At 49.0% G+C, this 14343-nt stretch overlaps 1 protein-coding gene across 1 annotated transcript; it reads left to right on the top strand.

Moving 5' to 3' along the window:
• Positions 1-1443: 1443 nt before the first annotated feature.
• Positions 1444-12622, top strand: RCN2 (reticulocalbin 2; the record flags this gene model as incomplete). The annotated part of the gene is made up of 4 exons (XM_015410374.1): positions 1444-1557; positions 3067-3163; positions 6298-6440; positions 11836-12622. Coding segments are annotated over 4 exons (507 nt in total), but the record flags the coding sequence as incomplete, so codon positions are not given.
• Positions 12623-14343: the final 1721 nt, after the last annotated feature.

Here is a 14343-nt window from a genome sequence, read left to right as displayed (position 1 = left end):
TATTATCAACTTACAATAACAATTACGACATATCATTCGACCCTTTGGAAGATTTAATGTGAAATGTATGGAAAGACATAGCAAGCTGAAAAAGGCACTTCCAGATAATTCGCCCCCCAGCTCATTCTCTTTAGAGTTGCACCACAGGAGCGGCGCGATCTCTCCTCTGTATTCTGTGGCCCCGTATGCTAATGAGCTATTATGCTAATAGCTTATTAGGTATGCTAATGAGCTCCTTCCCCCAGCTCCCCGCCCCCCAGCTCATTCTCTTTAGAGTTGCACCACAGGAGCGGCGCGATCTCTCCTCTGTATTCTGTGGCCCCGTATGCTAATGAGCTATTATGCTAATAGCTTATTAGGTATGCTAATGAGCTCCTGCAGCTCTTTTTCTATGAAATGACCCCTGGTTATAGTTATATATTGAATAGCTGTTTGGTTTTATTGCTCTTGTGATTTTTTGTGTTTTTAGTTACGTTTTTATTGTAGTGGTTTCCTAATAGCATGTGCTACTGTAAATCGTTGCTCTATTATATAAATAAAAGTTATTTATTTAAAAAAATTTTCAAAAGCCCTTTCCCGTTTCCTGAAGCGTCCCTCAGTCCTTCTTAAAATTAAATAGCAATTGCACTCTCTTTCTTTTCCTTCGTTACTCCTTTGGAGCATTCGCAGTATCCTAGCACTAAACTATCATGAACCAGTGGACACGCCTAACGTTCTAGGAGAGGTGTCATAGAAAGTTTGGTACCTTTCTGAATTTGCAACTCGCACTGTCGATTCGCGTCGAGCACTTGCAGATCAGTCGAAGGCGTGTGGTGTATGCCCCAAGCGGCGCTGGCTTTTTAAAAAAGTGTTAAGGATGGGATTAAAAAGCAGGATTAATTAATCTCAAATCTTTCATCTGGAAGTTTTGCATTTTGATGGATTCGTTCTCCCAGTAGCTCATTGAGGCCTGAATCCACAGGAGGGACATAAACGGAGGGAGAATCACGTGCGCAAACAGCCGGAGAGAGCTTTCTAGCAAACAGAGCGACCGCCGCTGAACCGATAATCCATTTCTCAGTTTAAAAACCAGCTTATTTCTTCCACATTGCGATGAAAAGGGCAAACAAAGCTCTGGCTGTTTGTATGGTTTCCTGTCTGCAGGCATCCTGTTTCCTTTAGATCCTGGACTTAAACGTTTGAGGGCTTGTTTTTGTTTACTCTCTTTCCAAAACTTTGATATGGTTAATTGAATTTGCAAACTAATACATTGAAGTCTCTAACTTGCAGGCTGCTAAAGCATGTGTTTATTCGGAAGCAGATCTTGCCGGGCTCACGGGAAGGTAAATGCGCAGAGCCTCTAATCTCCTTCTTTTACCTCACAGGGTGTCTGTTGTGGGGAGGGGAAGGGAAAGGGTATAAATCCAATCTCTTCTTCTTCTTCTCACCAAACTGTTTTATCAGCTCCACTTAAAGGACAAGAGGAGGTTTGAAAAGGCCAACCGCGACGGAGCTTCCGGCCTGGACCTGAACGAATTCATTGCGTTCGAACATCCTGAGGAAGCGGAATATATGAAGGTACATCCGTGGCTGGCTTTAAAAATGTGCCCTGGGGGGTGGGGGTGGAAAGTGCTTTCAATTCACAGCTGACGTACGGTGACCCCGTAGGGATTTCAGGGCAGGAGAAGAGCAGAGGTAGTTTCCCCACGGCCTGCCTCCGCGTAGCAACCCTGGGCTTCCTCGGTGGTCTCCCATCCAAGTACAAACAAGGGCCCACCCTGCTCAGGGCCAACTGAGAGCCAGTTTGGTGTAGTGGTTGGGAGCGCGGACCCTAATCGGGGAGAACCGGGTTTGATTCCCCCACTCCTCCACATGCAGCTGCTGGTGTGACCTTGGGTCAGCCACAAGTTCTCTCAGAGCTGTTCTCTCCAGGGCAGTCCTCGAAAGAGCTCTCTCAGCCCCGCCTCCCTCACAGGGTGTCTGCTGTGGGGAGGGGAAGGGAAAGGGTATAAATCCAATCTCCTCTTCTTCCAGAGCCAGTTTGGTGTAGTGCCAGTTTGGTGTAGTGGTTAAGTGTGCGGACTCTAATCTGGGAGAACCGGGTTTGATTCCCCAACTCCTCCACTCGCACCTGCTGGATGACCTTGGGCAAGCCATCGTTCTGTCAGAGCTGTTCTTGAAAAAGAGCAGTTTCTGTCAGAGCTCTCTTGGCCCCACCTACCTCACAGCCTGTTTCCTCTAAGCTGAGTTAGTGTGAGCTAGCTCACAGTTTTTTAGCCTCCGGTTCACACATTTTCCTCTTAGCTCAGGAAGGACAACTCAAGAGCAAACTAATTTATGCAGCGACCAAATCGCTCGCTCACGACTTTAATACCAGTCGCTCACAAAGTAGAATTTTTGCTCACAAGACTCCACAGCTTAGAGGGAGCATTGGTCACAAGTTCTCTCAGAGCTGTCCTCTCAAGGGCAGTCCTTGAAAGAGCTCTCTCAGCTGCACCGACCTCACAGGGTGTCTGTTGTGGGGAGGGGAAGGGAAAGGAGTTTGTAAGCCGCTCTGAGACTCCTTTGGGTAGTGAAGGGCGGGGTATAAATCCAATCTCTTCTTCTTCTTTTACCTCACAGGGTGCCTGTTGTGGGGAGGGGAAGGGAAAGGAGTTTGTGAGCCGCTCTGAGATTCCTTTGGGTAGTGAAGGGCCGGGGTATAAATCCAATCTTCTTCTTCTTTGCTTTCTGAGATCTGACAAGATTGGGCTAGCCTAGGTCAGGGCAGAAACAGGGGTGGTTTGCCCTTGCCTGCCTCTGCGTAGCAACCCTGGACTTCCTTGGTGAACTCCCGCCCAGATATGAGCGTGGGCCACCCAGGTCAGGTCACCATGGTGATACTGGCTTTTTAAAAGTTCTGGGAAAACATTTTTGTGTGTGCGTGCATCGTCACAGGGAAGCATTTGGAACAATCCCTGCATGTTTTCCTCTGTGTAAAACTGCCTTTCCAGTACTGAAAAGCCGCCCGCGGGACCTGAGGTGCACAGACGTGGATTTTTCTTTTAAAGCCAAGTTTCCTTCCTCGTTTCTTTCCCCCCTCTGAAGGAGTTTGTTATCCATGAGGCTTTGGAAGATCACGATAAAGACGGCGATGGATTTGTGAACCTGGAGGAGTTCCTCGGGGACTACCGAAGAGATCCGGGTGAGGGGGCTTGAGCTGGAAATGGAATCTGCCCTTTTACATTGTGTTCTCCAAGTATGCCTGTTTTTCATTGTCCTTCATAGTTTATTAATATAAGTGGCTGTACTGTCATCAAGAACCTAAAGAGGTAAGTCAAACACAGTAGAGGGCCAACAATTACAACTTAAATACATATGTATTTATTAGCAAAGAATTAAAAAACATATAAGGGCCCAATTACACCTCATGCAAAAATACCTGAATCAGACCCTTCTTGGTCCATCAAAGTCAGCATTGTCTACTCAGACGGGCAACAGTGCTCCAGGGTCTCAGGCTGAGGTCTTTCACATCACCTACTGCCAGATCTTTTAACAGGAGATGTCAGGAATTAAACGTGGGACCTTCTGCATGCTAAACAGGTGCTCTGTTTGGTGTAGTGGTTAAGTGCGCGGACTCTAATCTGGGAGAACCGGGTTTGATTCCCCACTCCTCCACTTGCACCTTCTGATGTGCCCTTGGGTCAGTCACAAGCTCTGGCACAGCTGTCCTTGAAAAAGAGCAGTTTCTGTCAGAGTTCTCTCAGCCCCACCCACCTCACAGGGTGTCTGTTGTAGGGAGGGGAAGGGAAGGGAGTTTGTAAGCCGCTCTGAGACTACAAGTGAAGGGCGGGGTATAAATCCAATCTCCTCTTCTTCTTCTCTACCGCTGAGCCAGGGGCTCAGATCAATACATATGAACACACATAAAGATTTGGGGTCAGTTTGTGATGAACAAAATCTCTACTATAGTAGACCGATTACAAAACAGCTCCAATAAAAATTATGATAAATTTGTACGTACCTGGTATCCAGTACTCGACTTCATGACATAACACTACGTGCTGCCCTCTAGGACGAGCTATCACACATGGCTTCACTTTTGACTCCACTCCGACCTCCGCCCTGCTGCCGAGACTCCTCTTGTTGTTCAGAGTAGCAGACTCCCAAACTTGTGGTATTTTAAAGCTGACTCCATTCAGTGGGATCTATAGTTCAAACGTCATTTTTATATATGGGAACGGATCTGATACTAAATTATTATGTTATGTTATAACTGTTGATGTATGTTGAAAACTTTGTTGGTGATTAACTGGCTGGTTTGTAATTTTTGATTCTCAGGACTTTTGTATACTGTTTTGCAGTTATTGTACATGTTATAAGTTATACTTGATCTTAATAAGCATTTTAAAAACCAATAATAATAATAATAAAAATAAAGCTGCCTTGTACTGAATCCAGGTCAGTATTGTCTACTCAGACTGGCAGCGGCTCCCCAGGGTCTCAGGCTGAGGTCTTCTTCATCACCTACCACCTGGTCCTTTTAACTGGAGATGCTGGGGATTGAACTGGGGCCTTCTGCATGCCAAGCAGAGGCTCTAACACTGAGCCAGGGTCTCAGGTCAAGGTCTTTCCCATCACCAAGTTTCTGGTCCTTTTAACTGGAGATGCTGGGGATTGAACTGGGGCCTTCTGCATGCCAAGCAGATGCTCTACCACTGAGCCAGGGTCTCAGGTCAAGGTCTTTCCCATCACCTCCTGCCTGATCCTCTAATAGGCGCTCTTGGGGATTGAACCTGGGACCCTCTGCATGCCAAGCAGAGGCTCTAGCACTGAGCCAGGGTCTCAGGTCAAGGTCTTTCCCATCACCAATTGTGTGGTCCTTTTAACTGGAGATGCTGGGGATTGAACTGGGGACCTTCTGCATGCCAAGCAGAGGCTCCAGCACTGAGCCAGGGTCTCAGATCAAGGTCTTTCCCATCACCAATTGTCTGGTCCTTTTAACTGGAGATGCCGGGGATTGAACCGGGGACCTTCTGCATGCCAAGCAGATGTTCTGCTACTGAGCCACGGCCCCTCTCAAGCCCCTCTACACCGACCACATTTTTAGCTGCCTTTTGAAAGGGCCTGCTGTTAGCCCTGCTGTTAGAAGACGGGGACGGCAAAGGATGAGATGGTTAGACAGTGTCATAGATGCAACGAACATGAAATTGAGCAGGCTTCAGAGGACGGCGGAAGACAGGAAGGCCTGGCGTGATCTGGTCCATGGGGTCGCGAAGAGTCGGACTCGACTGTGCGACTGAACAACAACAAGCTGTTAGCGCACATGCACAGGCCGCAAGGGTGGCCGCTGCTACTATTCCTTTTATCTGGAGGTCACTCAGTGTTGGACAGGATTCCTCCACGGTTCTGACCAGTGTTCCCTCTAAGATGAGCTAGTGTGAGCTAGCTCACAGTTTTTTAGCATCCAGCTCACAGATTTTTGTCTTCACTCAGGAAGGATGGCTCCGGAGCAAACTAATTTAGCCAAATCGCTCGCTCACAACTTGAATGCCAGTAGCCCACAATGTTGAATTTTTGCTCACAAGGACTCCACAGCATAGAGGGAGGATTGATTCTGACTCTTTGCTTATTCCTTAAATTCCCCATCCTAATGCTCATTCCCGTATTTCCTCTGCCAAGCTTGCTGGGTCTGCTAGCCCTCCGTCCTGGCTTTGATACTGGTGAGGTTCTGACAGTAGCTCTTCCTGTCATGTGACTCTGATGTCACGTGCTTGTGGCTCAATAGGTCCTAGGTCTGGAAAGACCGCTGTGTTCTAGAAGAAGAAGAAGAAGAGAAGAGATTGGATTTATACCCCGCCCTTCACTACCCAAAGGTGTCTCAGAGCGGCTTACAAACTCCTTCCCCTTCCCCTCCCCACAACAGACACCCTGTGAGGTAGGTGGGGCTGAGAGAACTATTGACAGAAACTGCTCTTTTTCAAGAACAGCTGTGCCAGAGTTATGGCTTGCCCAAGGTCATCCAGCAGCTGCATGTGGAGGAGTGGGGAATCAGACCCGATTCTCCCAGATTTGAGTCCGCGCACTTAACCACTACACCAAACTGGCTCTCTAGGAGCATTTCCTTGCTTAGATACAAGCACGGCCTTGATGTGTTACTAAAAAATATATATTTTAGGTTAATTCAGTCCATATGTTTGAACTGTGCATGCTTTAACGCTTGTGTTTTGTACTGAAAATTAGTATCTTTATAGATTTCTTTAACGGTAAACTTAAACCGTACTAGAACAGCAGTCACGAAAACGAAGCCTTCATCGCCTGATACATTTGTTTCCCCAGCTGCTAGCGAAGATCCAGAGTGGATACTCGTCGAGAAGGATCGATTCAAGAACGACTACGACAAGGATCACGACGGGAGACTCGACCCCCAAGAGCTGCTGGGTTGGGTGGTGCCGAATAACGAGGGGATCGCTCAGGAGGAGGTAGGAACTTGGAAGGACCTGGTCCCGGTGGGACGGCTGGCTGCCGTAGTTTCCCTTCGGTCACACCGTGAAGGTCCTTATTTATTTATTATTCATTTTTCGAATCTACCCCGCCCTCCTGGCCGAAGCCGACTCAGGGTGGCTTACATAAAAACAGATAAGTTACATTAAAACATAAGTTACAATTAAAACAATTCTAAAACCATCATAGGAGCTGCGGTGGCTCAAGTGGTTAAGATGCTGAACAGCAGGCTGTGGAAGGTCGGTAGTTCAGCAGTTCGAGACCTGAGTGTGCCGCATGATGGAGTGAGCTCCCGTCTCTAGTTCCAGCTCCTGCCAACCTAGCAGTTCGAAAGCAAGAAATTGCAAGTAGATGGTAAGGTAACAGCGTTCCGTGCACCTTGGTGTTCGCTCATGCTGGCCACATGATCACGGAAACTACTTCGGACAGCGCTGGCTCTTCGGCTTTGAAACGGAGATAAGCACCGCAACCCTAGAGTCAGATTCGACTGGCTTTCGAGCAAGGGAACCTTTACCTTTACCTTAAAACCATCATAAAGTGCTAGTCGTCGTCGTTCGTATGACGGTAGCAGCCATTGTTCAGAGTTCTCAGCTCACAGTCAGCTCACAGTGATTGTCCTTGCAGTGGTGGCAATTTCCGGAATCCAGGGCCCTTGCCGTAGTTTCCCTTCGGTCACACCGTGAAGGTCCTTATTTATTTATTATTCATTTTTCGAATCTACCCCGCCCTCCTGGCCGAAGCCGACTCAGGGTGGCTTACATAAAAACAGATAAGTTACATTAAAACATAAGTTACAATTAAAACAATTCTAAAACCATCATAGGAGCTGCGGTGGCTCAAGTGGTTAAGATGCTGAACAGCAGGCTGTGGAAGGTCGGTAGTTCAGCAGTTCGAGACCTGAGTGTGCCGCATGATGGAGTGAGCTCCCGTCTCTAGTTCCAGCTCCTGCCAACCTAGCAGTTCGAAAGCAAGAAATTGCAAGTAGATGGTAAGGTAACAGCGTTCCGTGCACCTTGGTGTTCGGTCATGCTGGCCACATGATCACGGAAACTACTTCGGACAGCGCTGGCTCTTCGGCTTTGAAACGGAGATAAGCACCGCAACCCTAGAGTCAGATTCGACTGGCTTTCGAGCAAGGGAACCTTTACCTTTACCTTAAAACCGGAAGTGGCCAAAACTGGAAGTTCCGCCCCCGACACAGCCATTTGACAGCCAGTTTCACTTGGTGGTCACTTGGGGTGGGGGGAGCAAAACTGATCCCTGAAAAGGCTTGCAACCGGCTGCAAACCACTTCTCCGAACATCCTCTGTGCCCCAGTAGGGCCTTCACTTCCTTGATTGAGTCCATCCATCTCACGTTGGGCCTTCCTCTCTTCCTGCTGCCTTCCATTTTTCCTAGCCTGATTGTCTTTTCCAGTGACCAGGGGTCATTTCGTAGAAAAAGAGGTGCAGGAGCTCATTACCATAACTTATTAGCATAACTTATTTGCATACGCCACACCCCCTGACATCACCGGAAGTGTGTCAAAAGGCAACACCCACCGCTCAGGCTCCACTGGACTGTTTTGGATTGCTAGCTATTGGGGGTGGGGGGGAGGAACATGCAGATCTGTCCTCACAGAGGAGGGAGAACTTGTACCTGAACAAAACTTGGTCTTTAAAAAAACCCTTGGTCTTAAAGGTGCCACTGGACTGTTTTGGATTGCTAGCTATGGGGGGCGGAGCGCAGATCTGCCCTCACAGAGGAGGGAGAGCTTGTACCTGAAGGCGGGTGGGAGGGCTCTACAACTTACCTGGCTGCTTCTTACTCTGACTGAGGTCTGCTGGGAGCAGGGGGCGGGGCTTGTTGCATGTGCCCACCCCCTAGGCGCCTTACTGCCGGAGCTCCGCTCCTGTGCGCTCCCGCAGGAAATGACCCCTGCCAGTCGCCAATCAGAAGCCTTGCTGGGCAAAATCCTAATCTGGCCCCACCCACTTTCTAAAAACACTTTGTGGGCATCAGGAAAGGTATCGGATACAACATGGGGGACTCCCGGCATTGGGCATTTGTTGAGCACATGTGTCGTCCCGTGGGGATGGCTGTGCTTTCTTGATGATTATTTGACGGAAGATGAAGATCGCTCCCAATTGCCTTGTGCGTATTACCGTAAAAAAAAAAAGTCCCCCAGAAATCTGTAGGAAAAAGCAGAACTATGCCATCTGCGTGCTAAATCTTACACAGCTGTATGGTACAAAGAAGCAAGTTGTGCTTGCTTCTACAGGGAGTCGAATTCCTCTGCCTCGTGGTTTCCCCTGCTTGTATTTCCCCCCCGAAGCTCAGCCGGGAACCACAGGCTGCTGCCTTCAGGCCCCCTTAAGGAGTAATTCTGTAGAAATTGGTGGGTTTTCCAGAAGCGTTCTGAAGACGATTAGAATATTACATAATTACTAATTGGTCCTGGGTGGTCCTCCCAAATGTTAATTAACGAAAGAAGCAGCTTATTCTGCTGAAGAAGATTGAAGTAGTGAAGTTTTTAGAAAGACCATGGGGTGAAGATAGGGTCATGATTCTTAAGAACGTAAGAACAGCTCTGCTGGATCAGACCAATAGTCCATCTAGTCCAGCATCCTGCCCCACACAGGGGCCAACCAGTTCCTCTGGAGGGCCAGCAACAGTGCAGAGAGGCCAAGGCCTTCCTAAGAACATCAGAAGAGCCCTGCTGGATCAGACCAACGGTCCATACAGTCCAGCATTCTGTCTCACACAGTGGCCAACCAGTTCTGCTGGAGGGCCAGCAACAGGGCACAGAGGCCGAGGTCTTCATAAGAACATAAGAAGAGCCACAGTGGATCAGACTAGTGGTCCATCTAGTCCATCATCCTGTCTCACACAGTGGCCAACCAGTTTCTCTGGAGGGCCAACACCAGGGCAGACAGGCTGAAGCATTCCCCTGATGAGAACCTCAGAAGAGCCCTGCTGGATCAGACCAGGGGTCCATCTAGCCCAACATCCTGTCTCACACAGGGGCCAACCAGTTCCTCTAGAGGGCCAACAACAGGGCATAGAGGCTGAGGCCTTCATAAGAACATCAGAAGAGCCCTGCTGTATCAAACCAGTGGTCCATCTACTCCAGCATCGTATCTCACACAGTGGCCAGCCAGTTCTTCTGGAAGGCCAACAGCAGGACATAGAGGTCGAGGCCTTCCCCTGATGTTGCCTCAGCAGATTAATGCCTCTGAATGTGGTGGTTCCCCTCAGTCACCATGGCCAGCAGCCATTGATAGACTTCTCCTCCATGAATCTATCTAATCCCCTTTGAAAGCTGTTTATTCCTGTGGCCAACCAGTTCCTCTGGTCACCCAACAACAGACCATAGAGACCAAGGCTCTATGGTTCTGGGATTCCAAGCCTTAATGCCTCTGAATGTAAAAATTCCCCACAGGGGATTAGATCCTCCATGAATCAATCTATTTAACCCCGTTAAATCTATTTATCCCTGTGGCCATTAGTACATCCTCTGACAGCGAATTCCACATTTTAATCACTCTCTGTGTAAAGAGGTGTTTCCTTTTGTCCATCCTGGACCTACTGCCCGTTGACTCCATCGGATGTCCTCCAGTTTTAGTCTTTTGGGAGAGGGAGAAAAAGTTCTGCTTTCAGTCCTCTCCACCCCATGCATAATTTTATAAACCTCTCTCATGCCCTCACTGCCCTGTCGTTTCTTTTCTAAACTGCAAAGTCCCAGACGCTTCAGCCTTTCCTCCTAGGAAAGGTGCTCCAACACCCCGCCCCCCAGTCATCTTGCTTGACCTCCTCTGTACGTTTCCCAGCTCTGCAGTGTCATTTTTGAGATACGTTGACCAGAACTGGACACAGGCCCCGGTCACACGGAGATTTTGCTGCGCGAAAGGCACGAATGTCGGGCGGATTTTCGGGGCGCGATCACACCGCAACATCTGGGAAGCGTAGCGCACCCGGGGCGTCCCGCCGAAGATACGGAGTTAAAAACTACCAAGGAAAGGGCACTAGTATCTGGAAAACGCGCGGCACAGGCGGGCGTCTGATCGCGGGAGCACTAGTATCCCGTGGCATCCGGCACGCGTGCATATCCCGTCGTAAACCAGACGTTTTTCGTAAGCGCATGCGCACAAACACGAAACCGAAAGCAGTGCTGCTCTGCGGAACTGCGCACACGCACAAACGCGAAACGCTTGTGTGATCGCGCCATGCCGCTTCTTTGCCACGCTGCAGCATCGTCGTGTGATCGCCAGCTAACAGCCGAAGCATGGAGACTTGGGGGACCGTGTGATCAGGCTACCATGCTTTATTTTGCTCTGGGGCGAACAGCCACACCTCCCCCCTCCCGCGTTATCTGGCCCGTGTGACCGGGGCCACAGTATTCCAAATGAGGCCGCACCATAGGTCTCTTCAGGGGCATTACAATATCAGCCATTTTATTCTCAGTCCTTTTCCTAATAACCCCTAACAATGAGTTTGCCTTTTCCGAGTACCGTTATTTGTTTATTCTGCCGCTGTCAAGTGGCAGCCAATTTACGGTGACCTGGCAGGGTTTGCAAAGCAAGAGACATTCAGAGGTGTCTTACCGTTGCCTTCATCTGTGTGGGGGACCTTGGTGGTCTCCCACCTAAATACTAACTGGGGCCCACCCTGCTTAGCTTCTGAGATCTGATGAGGTCGGGCTAACCTGGGCTATCTAGGTTGGGGCATATTTACTTACATGAAAGTACATTCCATTGGAATAATTTTGGTGTAGCGGTTAAGTACGCGGACTCTAATCTGGGAGAACCGGGTTTGATTCCCCACTCCTCCACTTGCAGCTGCTGGATGACCTTGGGCAAGCCATAGTTCTGACAAGAGCTGTTCTTGAGAAAGAGCAGTTTCTGTCAAGAACTCTCTCAGCCCCACCTACCTCACAGGGTGTCTGTGGTGGGGAGGAGAAGGGGAAGGAGTTTGTAAGCCGCTCTGAGACTCCTTCGGGTAGTGACGGGCGGGGTATAAATCCAATCGTTTCTTCTTCTTTTACCTCACAGGGCGTCTGTTGTGGAGAGGGGAAGGGAAAGGAGATTGTGAGCCACTCTGAGACTCCTTTGGGCAGTGAAGGGCGGGGTATAAATCCAATCGTTTCTTCTTCTTTTACCTCACAGGGCGTCTGTTGTGGAGAGGGGAAGGGAAAGGAGATTGTGAGCCACTCTGAGACTCCTTTGGGCAGTGAAGGGCGGGGTATAAATCCAATCGTTTCTTCTTCTTTTACCTCACAGGGCGTCTGTTGTGGAGAGGGGAAGGGAAAGGAGATTGTGAGCCACTCTGAGACTCCTTTGGGCAGTGAAGGGCGGGGTATAAATCCAATCTCTTCTGGTTTCTTTGTTCCGAAAGGCCGTCCACCTTATCGAAGAAATGGACTCCGATGGCAACAAAAAGCTTTCCGAAGCCGAGATTCTTGGGAACCAGGATTTGTTTCTCAACAGCGAAGCCACCGATTATGGCAGGCAGCTCCACGATGAACGTTTCTACCACGAGGAACTTTAATTTCCAAGCGACTGACCTTTGTCTGTTCTTCTTCGTTCCGGAACTGGTTTCAAGCTTTGAAGGCAAAAAATGAAATTTTAAAAAAAGCAGATTTTTCTGTGGCTGTAATATACAGGCGTCAGCAGCTATATCTTTGCATTCTCAAGCGTTCTTTTCACCTGTGCATTGCTTTGAATGTCTTTGGCCTTTCAGCACTTGGTTGCCACAGAATTAGCTTTAAAAAGAAATGACAGGGAGAACTTCTCAAGCCTTCTTTGTTTTAGTGCTACTTTTTGAAACGTACTTGAAAATGCAAAGATTTGACATTATGGTGAGGCAGAGGATTACCATTAGTTTCTGATAGGTTGTTTCTTAGCGTTTTGGAAAGAGGGAAAAATAAAACAGAGGAAATAGTTCGGTTTGGGTTCCGCATTCTAATCATCCTTCAGTAGGACTGTTTGGCAGGGTTAACAAGCCTTATTTACCTCTAAGGCTTCTGTGTATATTAAATAACTTCTCTAGAGGGTGTTTATAAGATCTGGGAATCTTATTTTTGCATCTAGACTAGTGATTATTTTTATTGTAATTGAGATAGCGTTAGAGAATGTAACGTATTTAAGTGAAAACGTTTACTGTCAAATTAAAGCATTGAAATGCCCTGTTTGTTTGTATGTTTCTCTTTCTTGGTATGAATCTATTAAACCTAGATTTTTTTAAAAAAGATGTATTTAAATGATGGAATATTCCTGGATGGAACCAGTTTTTCCCTCAAAGGGTTTTGTGTGCAGATGGAGGAGGAGATTGGATTTATACCCCGCCCTTCACTACCTGAAGGAGTCCCAGAGCGGCTTACAATTTCCTTTCCCACCCCGCAACAGACCCCCTGTGAGGTAGGTGGGGTTGAGAGAGCTCTTTCAAGGACTACTCGTGAGAGAACAGCTTTGAAAGGGAGCGGTGGTGCAGGCGGTAAAACGCCTGCCTTAACAACAACACTCGAGCAGCCACTATGGCTGTTCGAGAACCACCGCGGTCGGGGTGAGCTCCCGACCTTGTCCCAGGCTCCCGCCCACCCAGTGGCTCGAAAGCAAGTAAATAATGCGAGTAGACAAATGGGTACCTACCCTTAGAAGGGTAGGGGGCACCCTCCACTGGTGAGGTGTGTGGTGAAGGCACCAGCGACGGCGGCGAGACATCGGCTGCAGCAGGGTACCGGCAGTGGAGACGGTGTGGTGGCACGGCGGCAGCAGCGGCAGGAGCGATCCCTGGTGGCCAGCAGCAGAACACCGTGCGGCTGTCATCAGCGGAGGTGGAGACTGAGAGGCGCACGATGACGTCGAAGGCGGGCGCGGCAGAGCCTGAAGGACGCAGCCGAGGCCGGAGGTAGACGTGGATCGTGTGCCGAACGGTCCCACCGGAAAGGAAGCTAACCCGCCTTGAGCACCAGATGAACATCCCACCCCGAAGACTGCCTGGGAAGAAACTGGAAAAAGCCGAGCCGGAGAAACAACGACCACCACCTGGGTGCCGGTAGGCAGCCCCGTCCCTGCACAATGTGGCCCTAGTTAGGGAGATATGTTCTTAGAACCTTCTATGTAAACTGCCCAGAGACCCCCAAGGGGGTTAGGGTGGTATAAGAAATCGAATATATAAATAAATAAATAAATAAAGAACTTGTGACTGACCCAAGGTCACACCAGCAGACACCCTGTGAGGTAAGTGGGGCTGAGAGAGCTCTTCCGACAACTGCTCCTGAAAACAGCTGTACCAGAACCATGGCTTGCCCAAGGTTATCCAGCAGGTGCAAGTGGAGGAGTGGAGAATCAAACCTGGTTCTACCAGATTAGAGTCTGCGCACGTAACCACTACACCAAACTGACTCTCAAGAACATAAGGGAAGCCATTTTAGATCAGGCCAATGGCCCATCCATTCCAATACTGTGTCATGCAGTGCCAAAACGTAGGTGCCATCAGAAGGTCCACCAGTGGGGCCAGAGATCCCCAGCATTTTCAGTTAAAACGGTGGGTCTCATCTGGTGGTAGACTGGCCACCGGTGCGGTACAGTAGTCATCTAGGTGAGATGCAGAGTTTTCATAACCGTTACTTTGCTCTCGCCTCACTCCCCATGTCTGGCTGACCCTACCTGCCACGGGTTATTCAGAATGGTGGGATCCAGCGTGGTGTAGTGGTTAAGAGCGGCAGACTCTAATCCAGAGAACTGGGCTTGATTCCCCACTCCACCTGAAGCCTGCTGAGTGACCTTGGGCCAGTCACCCTTCTCTCCAAACTCAGCCACACCTACCTCACAAGGTGCCTGTTGTGGGGAGAGGAAAGGAAGGGAAATACTGTTTCACACAGAGAGTGATTAAAATGTGGAA

The sequence above is a fragment of the Gekko japonicus genome, unplaced genomic scaffold (assembly GCF_001447785.1).
Source record: "Gekko japonicus isolate JY-2015 unplaced genomic scaffold, Gekko_japonicus_V1.1 scaffold1765, whole genome shotgun sequence".
NCBI lineage: Eukaryota > Metazoa > Chordata > Lepidosauria > Squamata > Gekkonidae > Gekko > Gekko japonicus.
Note: the sequence above shows the minus strand (reverse complement) of the source record. Positions and strands in the feature narration are given on the sequence as shown.